The 25,646-nt window shown below is 41.5% G+C and overlaps 1 protein-coding gene across 1 annotated transcript; it reads left to right on the top strand.

Moving 5' to 3' along the window:
- Positions 1-24,565, top strand: pnpla7a (patatin-like phospholipase domain containing 7a). The gene is made up of 37 exons (XM_070989110.1): positions 1-107; positions 539-590; positions 700-774; positions 1,716-1,803; positions 2,034-2,116; positions 2,571-2,671; positions 2,792-2,932; positions 3,016-3,175; positions 3,767-3,847; positions 4,429-4,557; positions 4,719-4,799; positions 6,655-6,784; positions 6,866-6,937; positions 7,098-7,174; positions 7,331-7,486; positions 7,723-7,800; positions 9,004-9,209; positions 9,855-9,986; positions 10,150-10,273; positions 11,137-11,250; positions 11,543-11,609; positions 11,719-11,868; positions 12,854-12,917; positions 13,162-13,330; positions 14,248-14,430; positions 14,653-14,771; positions 14,928-15,084; positions 16,211-16,327; positions 16,486-16,555; positions 16,752-16,868; positions 17,028-17,176; positions 17,315-17,467; positions 17,616-17,735; positions 19,650-19,734; positions 20,315-20,430; positions 21,307-23,861; positions 23,909-24,565. Exons 2-36 carry the CDS (start codon positions 540-542, stop codon positions 21,433-21,435), a joined length of 4,044 nt encoding a protein of 1,347 aa, XP_070845211.1. The 5' UTR covers positions 1-107; position 539; the 3' UTR covers positions 21,436-23,861; positions 23,909-24,565.
- Positions 24,566-25,646: the final 1,081 nt, after the last annotated feature.

Consider the following 25,646-nt stretch of genomic DNA (forward strand, 5'->3'; position numbering starts at 1 on the left):
GCAAGTGACAGCATACAGAAAAGTTTGTTAGCTACGTGCTAACTTTGTTCTGTCGTCTGTTTGGCAATGTTACCAGCTTGAAGCAGCTCTCCAGAACTACTCTAAAAGTAAGCCTATGTTTTCTTTACACTGACGATTTCAAACCGCTTCGATGTGAAGGTGACTTTGGTTATTTATAATTACTGGCAACACGGGTAACGTCAGTCAGCTAGCTCGTATTGTTTTAGCTAACCCCAAGCTATACGTTAGCTAACGTTGAGATTATCAATCAATAACTTGAAATCAGCAGCCACCAATTGCTTTGTTGCAGGCTAATTATAGTCGCTTGTCTTTTTCTTGAACGCGAAGCCAGACGATGAGGTTGAATGGCGGAACATGCTGACAATTCACAAATACACGTTCCTCTTTTAATAGTTTCCCCGTTTTTCACCAACTGAAATTTAAAAATAGTAGTTCCTCACATTCTGTCTCTGCAGTTTTAGCCAAATTTCATCAGCTGGTTTGCAGGCGCACCGACATAAGCATTCGTGTCTTACAGGATGGACTGCCAAGGAGACGATGATGGAGAATTGTGCAAATGGGCAAGTGCTGTAAGCATCGCTGTTTCTTTTAAAATTGGCAGAGTAAGGGTGACTTTATTGAACAGTGCAATTGATAGCTGTTCGTAACAAACTGTGCTATCCTAACTTGTGTTCTTAGGTGCTGGTGAACAGCAAAAACGACATCAAAGCACGAGTGCAACAATTTGTGGAGGAGAGGATGCAAACCACTATGGTATGACGTGACAACTCATGGATAGCCGATGCTTTCAGCAAACAAGGAGAGCGCTGCCCTGCCTACATTGTAATTAGGCTGCCTGGTTACATTGATTTAGGGCTGGTTGGGATGATTTGGGCAACTATTTGTACCATTTTGGTCATTTCCACTGATGGAAATAAACCAGTATATCAGTCCCTCTACATATCATTAGTATGATTGAAATGGACAGGGTACCGAGTTTAGGTGGCTCATCTCGACACACTGTGACTGATAACTAATGACTGTCAAATGTCATTTTAATTTATTCGAACTACATTTAAACTTTTTCCTATTCAAATTATTATTCTGCTATAGTATTGGGGGTAAGACTTGTAAAAGCGTACATCAGTACATTGTGAAGTGAAGACTTCTAACTGTGGTGTTGAGCTTCAGTCAAGCATGTTTGCATTTGTCAATACATCAGGTGAGGAACTCGTACTGTGTCTTAAGGCCATACAAAACTGTCTACTACTTGTTTTCAGTATGAACTAATTTTCATAGTATACTGTTATTTCTGGTTGCTATGCAAGAAATGTAGACCATACTGTTTTAAACTAACAATCAGTGCATTTGGAATGGCAATGCCTGTTTAACTTTACAGGCAGCAAAATGTTTTACCAAGGATTTAATACTAATTTGTTGCCGGTGTTGTTTTGCCACTGTCCACAATTAGTGGAGGAAAAGAAATTCCAGCATTGAGCAGCTCCTCTGTTACTTAAATCTCTTTTCCAGTGTGAACAAACTACATACACACCTTCTAAGCATAAGTATGCAGTATTTAACCAGGACACAACTTGGACTTTGAAGAATAATGTTACTAAGCCAGCTGCTAAAATGGCCTATGCTGTGGGCAGCTACTCTGCAGGTGCTTCTCATGTGACCAAACTGTTGTTGTAATGCTCTTGTCTGTCTTCTAGCTCACTGGTGTTCTGATTGGAGCTGCAGTTGCAGTCTCACTAATTGGGATTGTGGTGCTCTTCCTTTACAGAAGATTCAAGCTTGCTCGTGAGTCAACAAACCTGAACTTCATACTTATCCTAAAGCATTAATACATATTTATTAGTGCTGTCAATTGATTAATATATTTAATCGCAATTAATCTCATGAGTGTCATAGTTAACTCGCTATTAATATATATATATATATATTGCCTTTCAATGATAAAGCTCAGCCTTCTTCAGAATGTGGTCTTAACACGGGTTTACATGCATTTTGTGTTTGAATTCCCTGACAAGGTGAACAACAGCCTGGTGTGCCTCACTATCGCTTCAGAAAACGAGACAAAGTGCTCTTCTATGGAAGGAAGATAATGCGAAAGGTTTTCTCTGTTTGCCTTTCTGTTTCACACTCAGCCACAAACATACAGTCCGGTAGATTAAATTAATCTCAGTCATATAAATTAGGGGAATGTGCTTTGTACTTAAGGCAAAACTGATGCTATGTCCATTTCTATATATGCCCTGCATCAAACTAAATGTAATCATTTTCCCCAAGACACTATTGCATTACCACTATGGCCCCAGTAACTTATTATTTTAACTCATTATTATTGTACTGCAGTCTACTACAGTAAGACTGAAAATCCCTTGTATGCATTTATCTTAGTAATGAATGCAAGCCCATTTAATACAGTTAATCTAATAGATTTTAAAGGAATCTTTCTCCACCTGTTTAGTGTGTCTAGCCCTGTGTCTGCACACAAAAAGTCTTTTTCTGTCTAACAGAAAAAGACTTTTTCTATTAAACTATTAAACCTTGAATGTTTTTCCAAGGTCCAGACGCTGTCCTCGATTCCTCCTCCTGCCTCTACCTCAGTATCAAAGCAACCACAGCGCATACGCAAAAGAACCAAAGTTCTCAGCATAGCTCGCAAGTATGCTCCATTAATACATTTATGTGGAACTTTGAAACAATTCGTCAGATTTCTTATGAACGTTGTTGAGTGGATTGAGTAAAGACATTAATTCAATGATTTGTTTGCACTTGTCAACAGAATCCTGAGGATACGTAAAGATCCTCCCACCCTGCAGCCCAAGGAACCGCCTCCCTCCCTGCTGGAGGCTGACCTGACAGAGTTTGATGTGCAGAGCTCAAACCTGCCCTCTGAAGTCCTCTATATGCTGAAGAATGTCAGGTAGACAAATATACAATTATAGCCTTTTCCCATTGTTTCTTGTATTTGTTTTCATAATATGTATGTTCTGCAACTTGTTGTAGGGTGTTGGGTCATTTTGAGAAGCCGCTGTTCCTAGAGCTGTGTCGCCACATGGTGTTTATTGAGCTGCAGGAGGGTGAAGGTCTGTTTAGGCCAGGAGACGATGACGACAGCATCTACGTGGTCCAGGATGGACGAGTGGAGCTCTGCATCCAGGAGAATGTACGTGGTAACGTACAAGTAACTCACCTATAATAGTAAACACAGCTGTTTGATCCATGGTTAATATACAAAAATACTTAACAGAAAAACTTTGAAATTGGCTCTTGTTTTGTAACACAGTCACAAACTGACTGGAATAAGTTGAACAAACATTAAAGCTGTGCTGGGTTTTTTGATACATGATGCTAAAACTGTGACAGGTCATCAGCAATGGTGCTCGGATCATTAACACTAGTAAAATTTCATCTTAATGATGTGTGACGCAAGAGCATGTGCACACTTTACTCTGTGTAATGACTCTGTCAGTGTCCTCCTCTACCTTCTGAGACCCATGTGCGTAGCTCATGACAAAATCTGAACAGAAGAGGGCAGCAATGTATCATCTATCTAGATGCAGGCTGCTGTTTAAAGAACACAAGAACACCTTTGTTTGTGTTTAAATGTGTTTTCTTGTCTGCTGCTGGTTTCTGTCAATATGTACAAATTGTGAGTACTGCTCCGCAGTTAACTTCATGTGGTTTCCCAGTAATGTTTGAATTGAGAGTCTGCTGTTGGTCTCATTTCTTGGATTTGTGTTTTCCTATTGTTTAGGATGGTACGGAACCAGTGGTTAAGGATGTGCACCCGGGGGACAGCATCCACAGCCTGCTCAGTATTCTGGACATCATCACTGTGAGCTCTTTTTTTCTTCTCCATCTGTACCAGACTAACTTCTCTGCTTTTGTCCTCTTGTGCCTTTTGATCCGTTTGTGTCTCGCCTCTCTGTCTCCTCTCCATTATTCACATTTCCACTCATGCTTCTCTCCTTTCAGAAGTAATTGTTTTTGTACTTCCTGTGCAGCTCAATTTGTTTACCCATTACCCCTTAACCCTGTGTGTCAGGTGATTAATTTAGGCATTTTGTTCAGTGGCATGCTCTGTTTTGTTTCCATTTCCTGTGTTGTCATCCTCATACTGCTGTTTTATTCATCCACTCGGGTGAAATGTCTTTATAGAAAGCTACATCTGTTAGTTTGTTGTGATGCTCAGAAATGCAAAAATCAAAAATCAAGAAATTAAAGCTTGGAAAAGCAAACCTTTTACAGGACAAGTTCATGTAATAGAATTAAAAAGTAAAAATGCTCTTGGTAAATTGACACTTCTAATTAGGAGGCTATCTGGACTGAAGTCAAAGATCTGTATGAGGCTTTAGTGACTGCCTACCAACTTCTTTTCTCATTCTAATTCTCTTCTAAACATTTTGCCTTTTCCAGGGTTATCCAGCTCCATATAAGACTGTATTGGTTCGGGCTGCAACTCGCTCCACCGTCTTACGTTTACCTGCATCAGCCTTTGAGTCTGTGTTTAAGAAATACCCAGAAACACTTGTTCGTGTCATTCAGGTAACAGATAGTTAACACACAGTATGTAGAGTTCCATTGTCTGGAACACATCATTATAAAATAAAACATCATTTTGATCTAATTTGGGCATAGCTGCAATTTGATGTATCATATGTTCTGCTCTGTTTACCTCATCGTTGGATTTTGCGTGTGTGTTGCAGATAATTATGGTGCGCCTCCAAAGAGTCACCTTCTTGGCGTTGCATAACTATCTGGGCCTAACAACCGAGCTCTTCAATCCGGTAGGAGGGAAAATAATTAGTGCACACATATTTGTGTGTGTGTGTGTAGACACAGTCATGCAGGGAGGCCCGCATTGAATACCTAAGCATCACTGGTTATGCATTTCTAAACAAACAAGCACAGGCACAAAAAGGCACATACACACTCGGTCTCACACATGCAAGCTAATTTCACACAACATTAAGCACAGTATCATAGCTCGATCCTTCCTAAAGCTAAGTAAAAATGAATAAAAATGACTACAATCCTCCACAGAAAATAGGGAGAGCTGTGACTTTTAACCCTGGCTTGCTTCTGACTTAAAGATAATGCAAAATACTCCTAATTCCCTCCTTTTTGGGAGGAAATATGTGGTTGGGCCTTAATTTTTTTCAATTCCTATTTTTTTAATTACTATTCTAGTCATAAGAAATCTCTGAACATCCTAAAACAACTGATAAATTAAATGCTCCACAGGGCTCCAGACTTACTTTTTACACCACCGTCTGGGAGCTGTCCCGACTAACAATTTTTACTGTGAATGTAACCTGCCCCAAAATCAAAATGTTGCTCTTCACTATCTCAATAGTTGTTAGCGACACAGTTAATGTAAAGCACTTTTTAAACAATAACAGATGCATACAGTTGCGTATCAGTACCTCAGTAGTGCACTTCACTACAAAAACTGACAAAATGTATTAGGTTACTTTCATCTCTGAAAGAAGTTTGACAAAACGGAAACACTGATTTGAAATGTCTGTAATGTTAACTCCAAATTCAAAGTCATTTTACCTCCAAACTGTACTCAGCTGAAGTACTGCAGTGCTTGTAATTACTGTGTTGTCATATCAGTCCTGCTGTATGTTCAGCTGTTAGCTCGTTTAGCTCCATTAGTTCTGTTAGCTCTTTGCTTTAAACACACACTGGCTAGCAGGATGCGTACCTAGTGGCATCACTGCAAACCAAGAAATGACAGAATCAACTGCAATACGACAACGTACTGCACATACAAAAATGTCTGATCATCCCTAAAAGATTTACATCATCTCCAGAAGGATGGGATGCTGATAGTCTTGTGCCCTGGATTTCCAAATGGCCCACCTGAAAGGGCCAGAATTTGTCTATGCAGACTCTTTCTGGGCCAGACTTTCAAATTAAAAAGATTGAATGTATTTAGGCCAATAACAGTTAATTCTCAGTTATGCTCTCAGACCTCCACCAAGGAGACAGTCATTGTTCAGCACAACCCACAGTTCAACTACCAGTAAATGTTTGTCTTGTCAATAAATGCCAGGAAGCAAACAAAAATACTCCAAATAAACCACAGTGACGCCTCTTATGTCTGATAGACAAGTTTAGTGATTCCCCAACAACTCCATTATCTTGTGTATTCCATCTAGTGGGCTGCTGTCTGCTCCAGGAAATGTTCAACCTGGGGTTGAGGGAGTAGAGAAGATGGAGCTGGAAAATAATCAGATTCTGTACAACGGTTGAAATAAGAATTCTGAACATTTTTGGTTCATTGCAGGCTCTGGCAAACTAATCGCCAATCATTCTTTGGCCTCTTCCGCTGAGAGTAACATTAGATGTGCACATTTTCTGAATTCATTAATATTCTGCCGGCCGGATGAGAAGCTTTGATGGGCTGGATGTGGCCTGCGGGCTGCCAGTTGACGATCACTGGTCCACACTGTCAGTATTTTTGTAGTGCTCTACCCGCTGACATGTACCGTTTTTAATTTTTTCTAGAAATGTGTCAGTTAGCCACAAGCCAGTGATGATCTTAATGTGTGTGCCTCATATCTATAATGAGTTAAGTATTTCATATCACTGTGGTGCTGACTTGGCAGATTTGTTTTGTTGCCTAATTGACAGGAGAGTCAGGCGGTGCCCTTGTCCAATATAAACAGTGTGATGGGAGAGGGGAATTCTGGGAAGACGACTCGACGTTTGCACTTCCAGGATGAGTTTTCCGCCGGAGCCACGGAGAGCCCCACAGAGACAGGTCACGCACACATTGAAAACTGTGCTCTGTAATGTGTGTAGAGACTGTTCCAGTGCTGATACTTCACTTTACAATAAACAGATGGTGTGAAGGACAGCTCTTCAAACAGCTACAGGAAGCAGCGATCCATCTCGATGCCCACTGACTGCGGAGGTGGGTCTCAGATGTGAGCGATCACCAAATGACATACGTCTGTATTAATTTCCTGCACAGGCTTATCACATTCACTGATCTGAAAGCAAGGTCACACACACACAGACCTGAGACAGACGCACCTAAACTCATAATCCTCCTCCTTTCTCTTGAGTTGCAGGTAATGACCTGAACATGGCTTGTGAACGAGCTCGAGTCACTATAGATGAGGCTCCACCCAGTCCTGTCACTCCCAAAGTGAGGCTCTGCTGCCATGTCATCTCTTTACAATGAATCAGAGGTTGAGCTGGGTGTATGCAGCAGCATACCCCCGCATCCACTGCATCTTATTGTGCTATGCTATGCTTTCCTTGTCCTTCCTGATTAGCCGCTCCCTTATATCTGTCTTTGTAGTCCAGTCTGAAGAAGAGTGTGACTATGCAGCACACGCCCTCTGAAGTGTTTCACTACACAGACTGCGGGGGGCACTCTGATACCATCCACCTCAGTAAGAGCAGCACAATCCTCCAGGCTGCTAAGAGGGACCTGCTGGGAATCATCCAGCTGCAGGTGAGATGCTGGTCACAAATGATGAACATCAGCTGGTAGAAATATTTCAGGTGTTACATCATCTTCAAAACAAATTATTTTGCATGCATATTGTGTAGTGTGACTCATTTCATTCTGATTAGATTAGGGTGGTAGGTCCAATGCATTAGGAGAGCTCATTATCTTTTTTGATGATGTAAATAAAAAGCAGTTACTTTGAATATCGTTTTGGTCAAATTACTTTTTCCTTGTTGCAGGATCCCAGTCTGCTTGAGGGCAGAGTGACCCTTCATCATGTCAAAGCTGGTTCTGTGGTGGCTCGTCAGGGAGACCAGGTTAGAACAGCTTACAAAGCAGTTTCACGTTTTTTCCTAGGACGCCAATGGTATCATCTAGGGGCGGGCGAGATAAAATAAGAAACAGTAAAATTAACTTTCTTTCAAAAAACAGAAGCTTTAAGATTCCAAATGAGAACAGAGATGCAATAGAGGCGCATCATCATCACCACTGTCACTCTCAAATCATGTGAGAATGTGGTGAGCAGTCCTACTACCCAAATCATGTGACCTTGTGAGGCAGCTGGATTACTACATCTTGCTTCCCTCTGTGAATATATAACCCTTTCACATGTGTCTTACATTTGTCTGTGTCAGACACGTTCTCACTTACTGGAAATACTTGGCTTGATTTAGGTAATGGGTGGTGCCTGGGTAAAGTGTGCAGGAGGAGGAGGAGGAGGACTCATCCGTAATGATGACTATTTTTGCATTTATATCAATACTACGTCTATATGGACGTGTCCACAACGTCAGTGAAAGAGTGAAAAGCAATATATAGACAGACAGAAAAGAGTACAAAGCAGTTACACTCTGCAATGTCATCAACACACCCACTCACTGACTGTGTAGCAGGGTAGCAGTGCATCCACTGTGAATGAGAGTCTGTAAATACGGCTTAAGGGATAGCTCCCACTGTGGAAATAGTGTTGCCAAATCTCTACCAGTGCACACATTTTTACCGTTGCATTGTATATAGTTTCATACCACCCAACCCTAGTGTAATCCAATCAATGCAAACCCTTTAATGACCACTGTACTCCCTTTTGCCAATCCCAACCACCTTGGGTTTGATGTCATGAGTTTGTTGGCTCTGATTGGAGGAACAATGTGACTTTCCATCGCCATCCTCTGAGGAGGAAAAATGGCACCCTGCACCTTTTCTCTTATGCTTAATTTTGCAGCAACAGCTGTGTTGTAAAGCGCAGTTTTCTCAAATTATCTTTTATTCTCTCTCCACATAATTTCACTGTGATTAAAAATCTCAATATCAAGATGTTGTTGAGATAATGAGAAAAGTAACATTTTATCAAATTAGACAGGTTTATTAAAAATTGGATTTTGTATTAACATCATCAGCGATGAACTAATGATCTGATAACTATTGTGAAATTAATTTTGTGTTCCATCAACACACTTGAATCTTGGCATTCACCTTCAGACTGACACATTTGTGCCCCCCATTGTCTCTTGGTGCTTCAGGAGGTGAGCATCCAGTTTGTGATTTCTGGCCTCCTCCACGTTTACCAGCGGATGATTGACCGCGAGGAGGAGACACGTCTATTTGTGACGCACCCCGGAGAGCTTGTCGGTCAACTCGCCGTCCTGACTGGAGAGCCCCTCATATTCACTGTTCGAGCCCAGCGAGACTGCAGCTTCCTCTCCATTTCCAAAACCCACTTCTATGAGTCAGTCACGTGGACACACCTACACACACACCCATCCCTGTCACATGAAGTCTGTTCTGCTCTGCCTTACAAAGGCCAGAGAGCAGTAACTAAAGATACAATGAAGTTTGAAGGCCAAACTGTATAGTCCATATTCAAGGTGTACAATCTTAATTTTAACATTTGTCACAAACCTGACATAAAATCTAAAAACTAAAAACATTTAGATGAACTGCAGGGAAACAAACAAAATGTGTTTGTTTCTTCTTCAGCTTTCTTTTCTGTTGTAATAAGCAGCTAGTTTCATGAATTAATGATGAATTAAATCCATTAACACATGTGATTTTAAAGGTTGTTCAACTACATGATAACATGGAAATTCCACTAGAGTTGGAAGCTACTCTGGGAAGCTCGGCTAGTTAGCTTTTATCAGGATTAGTTACTTTTTTCTCCATGATCATTTAAGAATTACCTACTGTCTTATCTATGTGGCGTAAAACACTCCAGAACTTAAGATTTCGGAGCATCAAAAGTGATTTTTCAAATCCAAAGACTGTAAACTATTAAAAAAAACAAAAACATAATTACACTGAACAGAAATATTTCAAAGAGCAATAAGAATGGTCTGTTTACCTCCTGTTTCTTATGATTTTGTCTATTCCTCAGGATAATGCGTGTGGAGCCGAAGGTTGTGCTGAATGTGGCTCACACAGTTGTGAGGAGGATGTCATCTTTTGTCCGACAGATAGACTTTGCTCTCGACTGGATGGCGGTGGAAGCTGGCAGGGCGGTCTACAGGTATTCTACATATAACCTTGTGTGTCTGGGAAAAATCATCCTCAAAACTTTACCACATTTGTGTAAACAAGTTGACAATAGAGGCAACTACACTCTTAAATGGCTGGTTCCCAGGCTTGTTTGCACGTTTGCAGTAAATTGAAGTTTTCTGTATATTTTTCAGGCAGGGAGAGAAATCAGACAGTACTTTCATCGTGCTGAGCGGTCGACTGCGCTCCGTGATCATGAAGGAGGATGGCAAGAAGGAGCTGATAGGAGAATATGGACGCGGCGACCTGATTGGAGTGGTAAGAACCACGATGGTGAGGGGGACGACTGATGGTGGATAGTGTGAAAAACTAGGAATGTGTGCACTATGTTTGTTTTTGTTTTTGTTTTTCTTCTCCAGAATCCATTAAAAAATGTACAGATGTAAATATGCAGGAGGAAAATAGTTTATCATTAACATCGCATCACTGTCATGATGCCAGCATGCGTGACTAAGAGACGCTCTGCCCGTAAATAAAACCTCAACCAAGTACATCTTATGAATATTCAGGTGAACTGTTTCTTTAGAATACACCACGAAAAAACACTGAATCTCAGGCTCTTTTTGGGAAAAACTCCAAACACAAGAAAATAATATTCAGCACCTGTTAAACTATCCAGCATATCAACACATTTCTCCAGAATATAAAACACGTTAGCATAATGTTTCCAGGTGTTGTCCTTTATAGGTTTCCACCTAAAAATAGATGCTAATGCCACGAGTGTTTTTTTTTCCATTTTGATAAACTATGTAAAGCAAAATCACTTTGTTACACTTCACCCACTTTCCCATTGGCTGGTGTGGCTTTTCTCTGCCACGATGCTTCTAATAATACCTGGGTTGATGGATACTATGGTTACTGCTACCTGGAGGAGGGAAGCTGTTGCTGCAGTGTCTTTTATGGTGTGAATAAGATTGTTATGGCAAACATTCAGACATAATTAGCACGGCTGTGAATGATGAGATGGAGAGATCCTATTTATAGCTTTTTTTAAACAGTAATGGATTTATACTAAAACTGATTTAAAACTTTATATGTGAAGTATCCATCTTGAAATTAAGATATATTTGATAGTATAGTGTGTATTGTAATGCTCTTTTGTTACCTCTGTGTCTCTGCAGGTGGAGGCCCTGACCCATCAGAACAGAGCCACCACCGTGCACGCTGTACGAGACTCTGAGCTGGCCAAGTTACCGGAGGGAGCGCTCAGCTCCATCAAGAGGAAGTTCCCACAGGTAGGGTGAACTTATATTGTGAAATTCAATTTCAGCTGATGTGAAAGCGCATTTCATTTGTTGTGGATAGAGCATGTGTGTGTCGTGAGCTCCAAAAGGTCATCTTTGAAAATGAAGTTGATTGAAATCAGCCCCTTAAAATGAGCATTTGAATAATTGATTCACTGGACAATAATGTGGGGACAGGGCTCCCAAAAGTGTTCCCATTTGTCTTAGACTCAACATTTTGAAAAGAAAATCATTTTACTGCACATAAACACAGAGTTGCTTCTGAAATGTTTGTGCCTCTTAGGTTGTCACCAGGTTGATCCACTTACTTGGACAGAAGATCCTCCAGCAGGTGAATGGTCCTCTGACAGGTGTGTGTGCATCTCCCTGGTGCTTAGCTTTGTCCCACTGGTGTTGGTGTTTGTTTTTCTCAACTGACTGTTGAAGGGGAGGTTCACTAATATGCACGTCCGTACCCAGCTCGCAGTTTGGCCCTCCACACTACTGGCAGTAAGTGGGATGCAGGGAACCAGGCCTCCAACCTCTCCACCGTGGCAGTCCTGCCTGTTTCAGAAGAGGTACCTCTCACTGCCTTCACCCTGGAGCTCCAGCATGCACTCCTCGCAATAGGTAAAGGAAAAAAAAAAAAGCTTTTAATTAAAAAAATAATTTTGAATTCTCAGCAAAGTGGTGCATGTTTGATTTAAAGCAACATTATGCAACTCTTGAATCTGCCATTACAAGTAAATTCTACTTGTTAATTATGCACTGTGGCTGAATAAATGTTTGGACTCGAAACTAGTAGACTGCAGTCAGTTCACCTGAGACTGCAGTTTGCGGTGTTCAGCAAATTATTTTTCGTGAGCTGGCCAGGTGAGAGCGACTGCACAGCACAGTGCTAACATTATGATGTTGCATCCAATGGGAAGTAAAAGGGGAAACAAATAGCCATTTAGATACATAGTAACATTACTTGGCTAATTTCACTGGCGACTGAAACGTTAACTGACGTTCACAACATGCACAGTATCATAACATAACAAACGTTTAGATAAACATCAACGTTAGTCTAACTCAGTTCTAACTCAGCAGTCTAAAGACAGTTGCTATGTTAATGTTAAGGATGTCACAGAAATGTTGATTCATTTTACCTGGAGTTGAGCGAACAGAGGTGGTTGTTGGTCACTGAGATGGGAGTGCAAATTGGAGGTGTTGGTCCTTCCTGTGGCAGCTTCTGCAAGTGGGCATGTCGTCTCCTCTCTCCTCTCCTCAGCCCCTTTCGTGATTCTGACTGCTCGGGATAAAACTTAGCCGTGCCTTGGACAGGCTAGTTTTTCAGGGACGTTGTTATGTCATGGTTGTTGTTGATCATAAGAAGTGCAATCATAAGAAAATGCACTTGTACAGCTGCCAGCGTTAGACAATGGTGTCTAAGTGACTTGCACTGGGAAATTGTAGGGGCACCAAATGGCAAACAACAACAGCCAATTCTTCCAAAATGTTGCTTTACAATTGAACAGCTCCTCTGGAACAAACAAGGAAGCTACACTGAGAGTATTTAAAAGTTCTTCAACCAGACATATTGACTACAACCACAGTAACGTTTCACCTGCAGGTCCCACTCTGCTGCTGACCAGTGATATTATAAAACAGCGACTTGGAGCTGCAGCACTAGACAGGTATGTTTTGTGGCAGCCTGACAGTTTGCAGGAATGTTGCATTTAGGCTCTCAGCACACAATCTTTTCCTCTGACATACTACTGGTTGGTCTATTTAATTTTTTCTTTGGGCTTTCCATCATTCTGACTCACTCATTAAATTCAGTTCAAGTATGCTTTCTTGGCTCAACAGGAATAATGGATCTACTATGTGCTGCCAGCTAGGCAATGCCGCCCGTCATTAATGGACTACTTTCCTCTGCAGTGTCCACGAGTACCGTCTGTCTAGCTGGTTGGGCCAACAGGAAGACATCCATCGCATAGTTCTTTACCAGACGGACTACACACTGACCCCGTGGACACAGCGGTGCATTCGTCAGGCGGACTGCATCATTATTGTGGGACTTGGAGAGCAGGACCCTGCTGTTGGGGAGGTGAGGTGTTGGTCTGTGTTACAGCTAACCAGTTAGGATTGAACTGTGGATTTTTTTCCTCCCGAGAAATCACCACACCAATTATTATAAACCAAGCTCTTGTTCAGTCTGCAAGTGTGTCACTAAGCAAAGATCTTGGGAGGGTCTGATTTGATGCTGATCATTTTGCTCTTGAATCATGGAGACACCCAGGGGCTTAACCAACTTAATGGTCACACAGGCGGTGAAAGGTTTGTATTTGACCCTTGGGTATACAGGAGAAATGAGCAAAGAGTAGATGGATGTTGTGAAAGAGAGGCGGGGTGGCAGAGAAAGGAAGTGCTCATCCAGCTGATGAAGGAATGTAATTGCCTTCAAAGGGGAAAATGGGCACCGAGAAAAGTCAGGTATGCATCCCAGTTTAACGGGAAATGGTGGGAGAAATCAATCAATATTTGCTCAGGCTGAGAATGAGTCATAGCTCTGGGTTGATTTTTATCTTTCAGGGCAGACACAGACACCCTCTCACCTTGCACATATACTAAACTTTTAACAAAGGGCCTGTTGGCTGGATAGCAGCTCTGACCTTCCTGTTAGACTTAAGACTGCTAATTCAGGAACATTTGTATAATAAGACTGCCTCAGCTGGGAAAGTGCTCTTTAAAAAAAGTGTAAATAAATGAAAATGTAATATAAAAGAATAATCTCTGAAATAACCTTCCCATTCTACAGTGTAGCTTTTCACATATAATAGTACATTTCAAAATAACTATTTTTTGCAAACAAAATTGCAATCACATACACATTGTGCTCTCTAAAACCAAGTGCAGTCCGTTAGTCACCAGTTTGCAGTATTTCCCTGGGCCAGCACTCAAAATTCTGTGCAAGCAGGAATATAAAATGTTCAAAAACATTTGTGCTTGATGCCCTCCCTCCAGCTGGAGCGCATGTTGGAAGGAAGTGCAGTGCGTGCCCAGAAGCAGCTGGTGCTGTTGCACAGAGAGGACGGCCCCCCACCCAAAGGAACTGTGGACTGGCTCAACATGCGAAGCTGGATCTCCAGACACCTCCACCTCTCTTGTCCCCGAAGGGTCTTCTCTAAGAGGAGCCTGCCCAAACTGGTAGGAATGGAAAATATGACCGGAGTGTCATTTTAATCTAATTTTTCATCTGCTGATCAAAGCACTTTCCTTTGTCCCCTTCTGGCTCTTAACCTCTCATTTAATATTTCCTCATACCCTTTAATTTCTCATCCATTCATGTCTTCTCATCCCCTCTCCATCTCACTCATTCTCTCTATTTTTATTACAGTCATTTCCCCGGTTTCTTTTTTTCCCCTCCAGTTGGAGCTGTATCAGCGTGTATTCGAGAAGCCAGCAGACCGCCACTCAGACTTCTCCCGTCTGGCTCGAGTCCTCACGGGGAATGCTATTGGCCTTATTCTGGGAGGAGGGGGTGCCAGGTAAAGCAACCCCAGCATCTGTCTTCCCAACCATACTGTTCTGGAATCTAGGGCATGAACTCCTACATTAAAAAACTGAAAAAGAAATATATATATATATATATTTACACATTTCTCTCCATCTTTCCATTTTTACTTCCCCACCTCGCTGTTCAGGGGCTGTTCTCAGGTGGGGATAATGCGGGCCGTCTGTGAGGCCGGCATCCCAGTGGACCTCATTGGTGGCACCTCTATCGGTTCCCTGATGGGGGCACTATATGCTGAGGACCGTAGCTACAGCCGCATGAGGATGAGGGCCAAAGAATGGGCAATGGTGAGAGCCAAAACAACAGTGACACTAGTGCTGTGATAAAACCAAATATAAGAGCCAGTAACATTTTGGTCAGCTTTATACCAAATATTTCAAATGTTATGCCACTTATCAAAAGACAAATCCGTGTCCCTTTTCCACACTGTTATAATTCAGTTAGGAATTTTTTGGAAGCATTTATTTTCCCTTCATTAGAGAGAAGGCTCTACAGAGGTGACAGGAAATGACTGTAGAGAGACGGGGGGGTGAAAACAAAGCTCTCTAGGCACATTTGAACCAGGGACACTCTGCATCTCAGGCCCTAAATAGTGTGTTTCTAATTATATCTAGAATTGGGCCACATAATTGTAAGTTTAAGTGGGATCATCTGGTACTTAAACATTATGTTTTGTCGAAGAGGAGCTTCCAGTTCAGTAGCTCCTCCTCCGCTTGCTACAGTGAGAAAGTTTTCAAGCAGTTTCAATTTTCCGCTTGTCAGTCTGTCCTTATGAAGGTGACTCTTTCTAACTCCACTTTCTGAAGTTTCAATGCAGTTTTAGACTTCTATTCTACGGTTGCTATAATTAAGCATGCTAGGCTGATTAACCAGCAAAAGTGTTTGTTTGGCTTGGCACATGAAGCTCATGAAACTAACCTTTTTTAGCTGTAATATGAAAGTCATTCCTTATGTCTTTAATAATGTCCACCATGATGGCTAATTTGAGACACCTGCTCAGCGTCCAGTTCAGCCAGCTGAGCATGTGTTGTGATTCGTCTTCCCACAGCCCCTACTCCTGTGGCTCTGTCCTTGGTCCTGAACCTCCCGTCTAAAAACAGCTGCTTGGTCTCTGCTCCTTCATATCGAATTAAAAGAACCACTGTTGTAATAAAAAGTTTGTCCTGAGCAAAGTCAGAGGAGGAAAGTCAAAACAGGACTGTCTGCTCTGTTGAAATGTTGATGCTTTTTTTTTATGAGGGAATTTTCCTAATTAGTAAGCAAAGCATGTGTACAGGACCAGGAGGAAAGGAAAAAAAAGATAAACCTTTAATTTAAGTGATTCATTCTGCTTGTGGTGGAGAAAACAGCTTCTTTTCCTCTACACAACTGCAAGATCCATCTGACCTTTCTTTTGTCCGGCTTCCCCTGCAGGAAATGACTTCAGTGTTTAAGAAGGTTTTGGATTTGACGTACCCAGTCACCTCCATGTTCTCTGGCGCTGCCTTCAACTCCAGCATTAGCAATGTCTTCAAGAGCAAACAGATTGAGGTGAGTGGGGTTACTGAACTCCTAAAGAGGAGAGCACCTTCATGCCAATCAATTAGCTTCAGCAGATAAACATCCAGGAATATGTGTTGGTGGTGCAGGACAAGCAAACGTGAGCGTATTATGTTTATCTGTTTCAATGCCTCCTTCTGTGCATGCAGGACCTTTGGATCCCATATTTCAATATCACAACTGACATCACCGCCTCGGCCATGAGAGTACACACTGATGGTAGGATTTTTGATTTTAAAGCATCCTTTGTTTCCTTACCTTAAGCTCTAGCTATCCATGCGGATAGTTTCAGTGATCTGACCCTTTCATTGGTCTCACTGATGAGTTTAATCTTATGTCAGTCCAGGTTGGTTGCTTATGATTAAATACATCATGCTTAATAGGCATAAACCTTAAAAGAGTTTCCTGTTTTCAGGCTCTCTGTGGCGGTACGTTCGTGCCAGCATGTCTCTGTCTGGGTATCTGCCTCCTCTCTGTGACCCCAAAGATGGACACCTGCTGATGGATGGGGGCTACATCAACAACCTGCCAGGTTTGCTCCACTGAGTCTTCAGTTTGAATACTTTGGCGTTATTCCTCTCTGTGTCTCGATCATGTCATTTTTATTATTTCACCATCTCTGTGTGATTATCTCTCAAAGCTCTTTTTCTCCTGCCCCACCTTTTGTCTCGGTTTCCTCCTCTTCTCCCAGCTGATGTGGCACGCTCCATGGGGGCCAAGGTGGTGATAGCTATTGATGTGGGCAGCCGGGATGAAACCAACCTCACTAATTATGGCGACTCGCTCTCCGGCTGGTGGCTGCTATGGAAACGCCTCAACCCCCTAGCAGAAAAAGTAAAGGTAATGGATTGATTATAAATAAAAGACACAACAGACAAGGCTGTGTAAAGGTAAATGTTTCCTATGAATAACAATGAGGATATTTCTGTGGGTGTTCTTCAGTGATGCATCTGTTCATTTCTGCACTTGTGGTCTCAGGTGTTGAACATGGCAGAGATTCAGACCCGGCTGGCCTATGTGTGCTGTGTGAGGCAGCTGGAGTCTGTGAAGAACAGCGACTACTGCGAGTACATCAGACCTCCGATCGACAGATACCGGACCCTGGAGTTTGGCAAGTTTGATGAGATTGCTGTAAGTCTGAGAAAGGTGGTGGTGTCCCGTGATTCTGGTACTCTGAATGAATTCATGTTGTACATTTTCTGGACTATCTTTTAATGATTTTGCTCATCAGTAGAGAAAATGTTCTTGATATTGATATGCGAGTGCTTGTGTAATGCAGGAGGTGGGCTACCAGCACGGAAAGACTGTGTTTGACGTGTGGAGGCGTAGTGGAGTGGTGGAGAAAATATTGAAAGACAGACACCAGGAGGAGTTCCACAACACTCAAAGCAAGAACAACGTACGTACGGAGGGAGGGAATAATGGTGGAAATGGTGTAATATTATCGAACAACCTATTGTAGAAACTTGATGACTCCATGTGACAATCCACAATTGTTACATTGCCACAAATGTAACAGGTTTTTTTTTTCTCAAACCAAGGTGTGGCCATGCAAACACACATGTATCATACAACTAAATTATACTCTTACTCACATCCAAATGTGAACTGTCTGTCATAAAGTCCAGCAGAGAGTTTCACAAGCACAAGCAAAAATACTGACTGTGAATTTAACAGATGTCCGTGTCATAGAAGAGTGAAGTATTGAGGTCTGCTTCATGTTCACACCTGTCGTTAAAACAACATAAAATCCATACTGATAACTCCAGTACTGACCTGAAACGCATTCCTATGCAGCAAATGTTATGTCCTAAGGAGTTAGGATTCCATAGGACTGTCAGTGTACCATCAATAAGTAGCCCATATGAAATCTCACACATCATCAAAGCCCTTGCCTCCATTATTACAACCAATATGAAGAAACCGTATAATCATGATCAACGCAGTAGCACATGTAAATCCCCTACACAGTCAATGCGTTAGCCATACACAACAAATTTCACTACCTCTTGAGTTCTGCCAGTATCTCTCGCCTCATTTGCAGTCCATGCGTGTCCTATCGACTACATGGGTATACTGTATTGATTACATTTTCTACAAAATGTCCTCGTCAACAGCCTCATGTTGTAGGCCTTGGGCTACACTGCTGTTACAGTAATAACATTAAAACTATACATGAGTCTGCACTTAAAGTACAGAAACAGATACCAAACACCAGATTTGTACCCCAGCAATGTCAAAGAAAGACACAGGGCCAACGAAACAAGGGAGGAGACAGAGTGATGAAGACAGATGAGATATTTACCCCGAGTCTGACAAGCCAAGCAATGCGAGGAGGATGAAGGGGAAAAACAGCAGGGTTGATGTTGAAAATAGTTGTTTCAATAGCCCCAAAGCAACAAACTAACGCATGAACCGGAGCAATTGTGGAGAGAAGGATGGAGCCACGGGTGCAGATTTGAAACTGTAATGCTGTCTTATACATAAACCTCATTTTCATTCTTTAAAACAATAGCCATCCCACACAGGCAGTTAATGAGTGCATTTCTATTTTCAGGTGCGACTGTAGGGTGCAACTCTCAGGGGAAATAATGCATCTCTTGTGATGGATTTTACACAGTGTGTTCAGTAGCATCGCAAAGAGAAAGACAAACTGGTTGCAGAGATTTTTAAACAAAAGGCGCAGTTTGCATGGCCAAAGCTAAAAAAAAAGACAGGAAATTACAGTCGTTAAGATACAAAGATTGAACCAAACAGACATTATCCTCAGCTCAGGCTATAGCTTTATTTGCCCCGAACCAAAATCTATACACACTACAAGAACATTTGAGGGAAAATGGCAGAAATGATGATCTGCATCAGAAAAAGTATCATGTGTTATATCAATCTGGAAATGTTGTGAGGACAGATTTCGTGTCTCTTCATCCCCTTCATGAAGTTTTCACAGTACACACCTGCACATTGTTGCTTGAAAAGACACAAAGATCAACTCCCTTCTCAGTAAAACTGCTGGCTGCTATTTATGTTCTCGCCAGCATTAGTCAGGAGGAATACATTATTTATTCTAACAGGCAAGGTGTTGCCACCTGGCAGCTGGCGTAGTTTGAGCACATACAGGCGAATTAAAATGTCTCTACGCAGCCTCAGTCTATTTTGAACATTTTAGTGAGTGTCTGTGGACGTGTATTACTCATACTGTGGGGATGTGGTTAGGGTTAGGCAAGAAGTGTTTATGATCAGGGTAAGTTTCCAAGAAATGAATGTAAGTCAATGTACTGTCCCCAAAAATGATGGAACCCTGGGTGTCTTTCAGGTGGTAACGTGTCCCAACGCCTCCTTCACTGACCTGGCAGAAATTGTGTCCCGCATCGAGCCCGTCAAACCTCCTCTTGTGGACGGTAACACTGCTGACACTCTCACATGTGCACTCACAGTGTCTGGCAGAAGGCATGCTGTGACTGTCTCTCCTACATGTTTGTCTTTGCTGCCATCTTTTTGGACGGGTTTTCTTTTTCCTTTCATGCTCTATTAGCCAATGAATCTGTTTCACATACAGGAGGAAATGGATTGCAGAATATATGTTAGCAGTTTGGTGTTACACAGTACATACGCAGCTTTGAACCTATTGATGGAAAGCAGGACATGTACAAATGTAATATATACATGCAAATAGAGGCAATTTACATATTTCCGTTATATTCCAAAACCACGTTTAAGTGCAACATTGTACAGCAACCACTGTTTATCTCATATATCTCCTTCCTTCTCATTCTCCCTCTTCTTTCTATTTATAAACCATTTGTCATCCATCACTCATCCGACTGCTCTGTTTGACTTCTCACAATGTTGCACATCTTCTGACTCATTCACCTGCACACCCACTTTCATTTGTCATCTCTTCTACTCACCACGGATTCCACCTTATTCACCCACAATGTGCTTCTTTCCTTCCTGTCCTCCGCTCCCTCCCTCCATCAGAGGAGTCAGACTACCACACTGACTATGAAGAGGAGGCACTGGAGAGCGCTCTGTCTGACATGGAGCTATACACTCGCTATGGAGAGCACACTGAAGGGGAGGAGACTGGTGACACGGTGCGAACCACTAAGGGTGGACACAATGGCCTTTGTTATTTTAAGTGCAGCACTTCATTTCTAAAATAAGCATCTCAAACTGTAAACCTCTGCAGCGTCATGAATTTCATTCTTTTTATTTTCACTATTATTGGGCACAGTCACTTTCTTAAATCTAGTCTTTGGGAAAGTCAGAGGTATATTGTTGGCCATTGCACAAAAAGAGGTTTAAGTTCATCCTGGAGCCAGGCCAATTCATGCTTTAAAAGTGATCAATAATCCCATAAAATATAGTCTAGAATTAATTGGACGACACTGCAAAGCGGCCTAATTAAACTAAATGATATGTTTTAGTTCTAGTAAGGAGTCGGGGCCTGGGAGAGTTGTGGGGCAAATACTTTGAATTGAAAAGAAGTGGATTTTCTGCAGTTAGGCCAAGACTCAATTAAGCTTTGAATAATGTTGTCCAAATTTGACAAAAAAGGCAAGAAATGATTGCATTTTCCTCGCCATAAAGAATTGATAAAGTACAATGGTCAGTACATCGTCTAACAAAGAAGTATTACCTCTGAGAATGTAAAAACACAAAACCTACAAAACTAAACTTTGCCAAAGAGAAGGGCGTTTGGCTGCAAAAAGTCAACAGTTTAATATCGTGATCAGTCGTCAGAAGAGGTACAAAGGTCAAGTGGCACAAATATAGAGCTTCTCTCAGCCTGACTCATAGCAAAGCCATGTTAATATGTTTTAAATTGGGGTTTTATACAAACAACAAAGGGAACAAAATTATCAATAGAAAGAAGCACTAGGCATGTCTCATAGTTATTTCATTTAGTAGGAGTCTATTATGCATTTCTAACCACATCACAGATAAGTAAATGTACTTCTGATTCTCAGGATGAAGAGCTGGAAGGGAGACGTACACGCCGCATTACCTCACTCACCAGCAGCCACCCTCAGTCCCACACCAGTTCACTGGACGGGCCGTCAAACCAGGATGTCCTTTCCAAACAGCCCATGAAATGAAGACAGGTCTAATGAACTCTGCCCCGAACAGGTCATCACTATTTAACCTGCCTGTCTTTGCCACATTTTACCCTCCAGTCAGTCCCACGTGAGACCAAAGCTGTCCCCTGCTCTTGACAGTGATTACCAGTTTGCCCTCTTTAACATGGCCTCCTTAGCTGTATGGCTGGCATAACAAATCCCTTAAAAACAAACCTGAATACAAGCAGCTAGTATCACATTTACTCAGCTGCAAATCCTACCTGTTCCCATTATACAAGAGCAGCTGTAAGTCTGATCATTTCTCATATTGAGATAGTCTGTAGCTTTACATGAATCACACCAGTCCAGAGGAGGACAGAAGGAAGGAGACGTGTGGAGATACTATTTCCATGAAATATCTACTACATGAACCCAGGTGAAAATGATCAATCTTACCTCTGTTATCCAATCATGCAGATAGTTTGGAAATTATTTTCCCAAGTTTTGACATATCCATCTCTGAGATTTCTTCTGTTTATTTTTCTGACCGTTCACAAGTTCTTCCCCTTTCAAATTTGGCTATTTACACCTCTTCAGGCCACTCAAAATCCTTCAAATGAAAGAGTCCAAGAAGGCAAAATCGATCTTTGTTTGACCTGCTCACAGCCTCTCTCAGCAGTAATGCCATAGCCTCTGATGAGGGGATCACAAAAATATTTTTTTAGCACAGCTCTGAATAATCTACAGAACACACTGTTGACAGTCAAGTGAGTGTGTTGTCCTGAGTGTGTGCAAGTTTTTCAAATGGTGTGAGCACGACAAACAAAGTTCCATTTACCGACTCGTATTTAGAGCAGTGGAAATCTCAGACACAGATTTTCTGAAACTTGGGCAGATACATTTTAAACTGTGTGCGTGGCTGGATACCAGCAGAGGTAAGAAAGGTGTGCTCAGTGGTTTATTGGTGGACAATCTAACACAGTCCAGTACAAAAGCCCTGCCATAACAGCAACCTTTACAGAGCTTGTAATGTTTTTGGTGACATTGTCAGAAATGTGTAAATTCGGTAATACATTTATCATTGAGGTCATGCCTAAAGGGGGTGTTGTGCTGGACTTTTTGTCCACCCCATTGACATACACGAAGGGGACAGAACATTAAAAGCACCTCTGAATATAGGGCTGTCCAGAACATCACCAACTGTGACCTTAGTGCTAAAAAACATAATTCAATTAACACCTCTGACCGTGTCAACAGAGAAAACAGATTATAGGCATCAGAAATGTGACTTAATGGCTGGACAGTTCAATTAGATTGTACTAATGTACCTAATAAAGTATACCCTGGGTGTTTTGTTGCTGAGCTAATTACAGCAACCAACAACTTTCAGTTCACATGTGGGCATGTGAGTGTAGCGTTGTATTCAGATGGAGCCCATCCTTGAATGTTTTGTACACTCAGTGTACGTAATGATCCTCATAAACACAAGACTAAACCGAAACCAGAAAGAGAGCAAAACAAGCAGCAGACGCTGTGGCCGTGGCTGTCAGCACAGCTTTGTGGTACCCAGTGTGCCAGGCACATGGAGGAAAGTAATGATTGCGATCCACTTCAAAGCACTAGTTTCCCTCTCAGCTGGCAAGACAGCCTCCCCCCATCTGTTTTCTGGCTTGAACCAATCAGACGCAGACTGAGCAGCAGACAGCGTGGATCTGTTGGGTGAACTCGGAGGCTCCACTCGTCTCAGTACAGTTTATGCAAAGGAGCTATTTGCAGCAGCGGGGCAGTCCTTCACAGGAACACATTGTAACACAAGTTATTTGGCCTGTCGTGTGTTTTTGTAGCCTGCCGAAAAGTTGATCAGATATTTGTTGCATACCGTACATACATAAGTAAATAATTATATATTCTCATATTTAAGCCAAGAATGTGTACAGCCTGAGCTCTAGATGATTTTATACGCAGGTCAGAATAGCTGGACAATCATTCCAGACATGCAATGCAATGCACGATGAAACTAACAAATCCTCACACGGCCTTGTTCAGCCTGCCTTTCTGTATAACACTATCCCATTTTTTATAGTTAACTTAATCTCAATCACAGCTAGTACTCCAACTAACGATTGCTGTCATTATGTCATTATTGATTAGTGAGATGATTATTTTTTGCAAGTTACAGATTAATCTTTTGGTCCATATAATGTAAAAAAAAAAAAAGTGAAAAATGAATGTAAACATTTTCAAGGTGACATTTAAGTGTGGTGTTTGTCTGACAAACAGTCCAAAACCCAAAGATATTCAGTGAAATAGAAAGTCCTTCCAGAAAAAGCAACATATTCGGCATTTTTGATTTTGATCATTACCAGAGGCCTAAGAATACTGCATCATTTTGATTTTTTTTTTTTTCTTTCGAGATCTGTGACCAAGATAAGTACCGAGTGAGACATTTCAGTTTAAATAGACAGGCCTTTTCAATTGGCCGACGTTAAAACACCAATCTACCTGCAATAAGCTAGTAACATCCGTCCAGTTTGTCAGTCAGGCTCTGATAATTAGATTATCAATCCAATGCTTCAGATTTTCTTCCCACTTGATAAGCACCCTGTGAGCTTCCCTACATGAAGCTGAGATCTTAGCTAATACTGGTGCTACAGTGCCTGCAGCCTTACATATGTAGACAGGAGGAGAGACCCAGTGAGCGCTATGCGGATCCCATATGGTGTTGGTTAAATGGAGTCTGGACACAGAATGTGTGAGCTAGGCAGAGACGTGAAAGCAGTTGCTGTTTACCAATGAGCTAATGGTGTTTGCACAGTTTTCTTTTTTTTTTTTTGTACTTTTGGGTGGTTTCCAGAAACCGAGCACAATGAATTGATGTTGTCTGGCAGAATGAATGTTTCTACTTTATTAAATGGGACAAGGTAATGGATGAAATGCTTATGTAATGTGTGGAACTTTGCCATAAAGTTAATGCAACAAAGCCTCCGACGACTCGTATGAAAAAACAACCACTCGTGCCCTCATTTAGCTGCATTCTGATGACTAAAGTAAAGCGAAGTTTACCATTAAGCCTGTACTGTATGACATTAAGTTACTTGTCTATATTTGTTACTTGATAAATATTGTTTTTAATAATCAATTGTTACTAATAAACAACTGTTTGTTGTGTATAATGTGTGTCCTCTCTTTCTCAGCTTGACGTCTAGCTCTGTAGTTTGCTGCAGAATAGAGCTGCAGGTTAGGATTATTTTCATCTTTGATTAATGTGCTGATTATTTCTTCAATGACTTGTTTGGTCTCTAAAGTGAATAGTGAAAAACCACATAAGTTTCCAGAGCTTGTTTTGTCAGACCAACGGGCAAAAGCAGCATATTTTCACATTTGAGAAGCTGGAACCGGGACATTTTGCTCAAAGATAAATCATTTGTCAAGCATTGCTGCCGAGTACATTTCTGCTGGTCAAAGAATTTATTAATCAACCCATTGTTCCTTCTGTTTTTGCAATATCATCATCTGTCGAAAGAGCCCTGACAGAGGAGCAACACCTCTTAGAGATGACAAATTCAGAGGGTGGCTTTACCTTAGTTGACACCAGAATACATAAACCTGCTGCCTGCGGCCATCTCCAGATGAGATCATGTGTTAATGACACTCAACTGAGTAAATAAAGCATCAATAAGAAAAAGAATATCAACCAATGAGTAAGTGGTTCCACTGGATTTGTTAAATCCCCTTCAGTGGGACTACCTCTGAGTATCCTCCCTGTCTAAGATTCCCTGCGCTACACCCTGAATCTTAAGTCCTACCAGCTTCAAAAGGTTATCAAGCACCCTTTTCATACAGGGAAGGGATTTCAAGAAATCCCTGCAATAAGTCCTCATTATGGTTATACATAAGGTTATATCATTATTCAACTTCACGGTCATTTTAATGGAAAATGCATGATACTGAGATGTGTTTCTGGTATTCCGTCTATCCAAGAGGTTCCCAACCTTTTTTGGGTTGTGACACCTTAAAGGTTGAATATGACATTTTGAACATTAATATGGCAGCAAACAGATTTGCGATGTAAAAATATGGTGGAGTAACGGTGTCCTGTGTAGAGAATGAAGTCACTCCCTTTATATGTGTGTAAGCAAACACTACCCTAGAATAGGTTTCTGAGAACATTTGAAGTGAGAATGAGGCACTACAGGAACAGAATCTTGATCCATATTTGATCAGCGCCGCATCGTTTGACAGATTGATTT

The sequence above is a fragment of the Chaetodon trifascialis genome, chromosome 20 (assembly GCF_039877785.1).
Source record: "Chaetodon trifascialis isolate fChaTrf1 chromosome 20, fChaTrf1.hap1, whole genome shotgun sequence".
NCBI lineage: Eukaryota > Metazoa > Chordata > Actinopteri > Chaetodontiformes > Chaetodontidae > Chaetodon > Chaetodon trifascialis.

Bases quoted from the DNA above. Each gene is read 5' to 3' on its own strand.
- pnpla7a (XM_070989110.1), top strand. From the start codon at position 540: ATGGACTGCCAAGGAGACGATGATGGAGAATTGTGCAAATGGGCAAGT. The intron at 15,085-16,210 runs GTGAGAGCCAAA...CTTCCCCTGCAG, and splicing joins GGGCCAAAGAATGGGCAATG to GAAATGACTTCAGTGTTTAA. The intron at 17,177-17,314 runs GTAATGGATTGA...TTGTGGTCTCAG, and splicing joins CCCTAGCAGAAAAAGTAAAG to GTGTTGAACATGGCAGAGAT.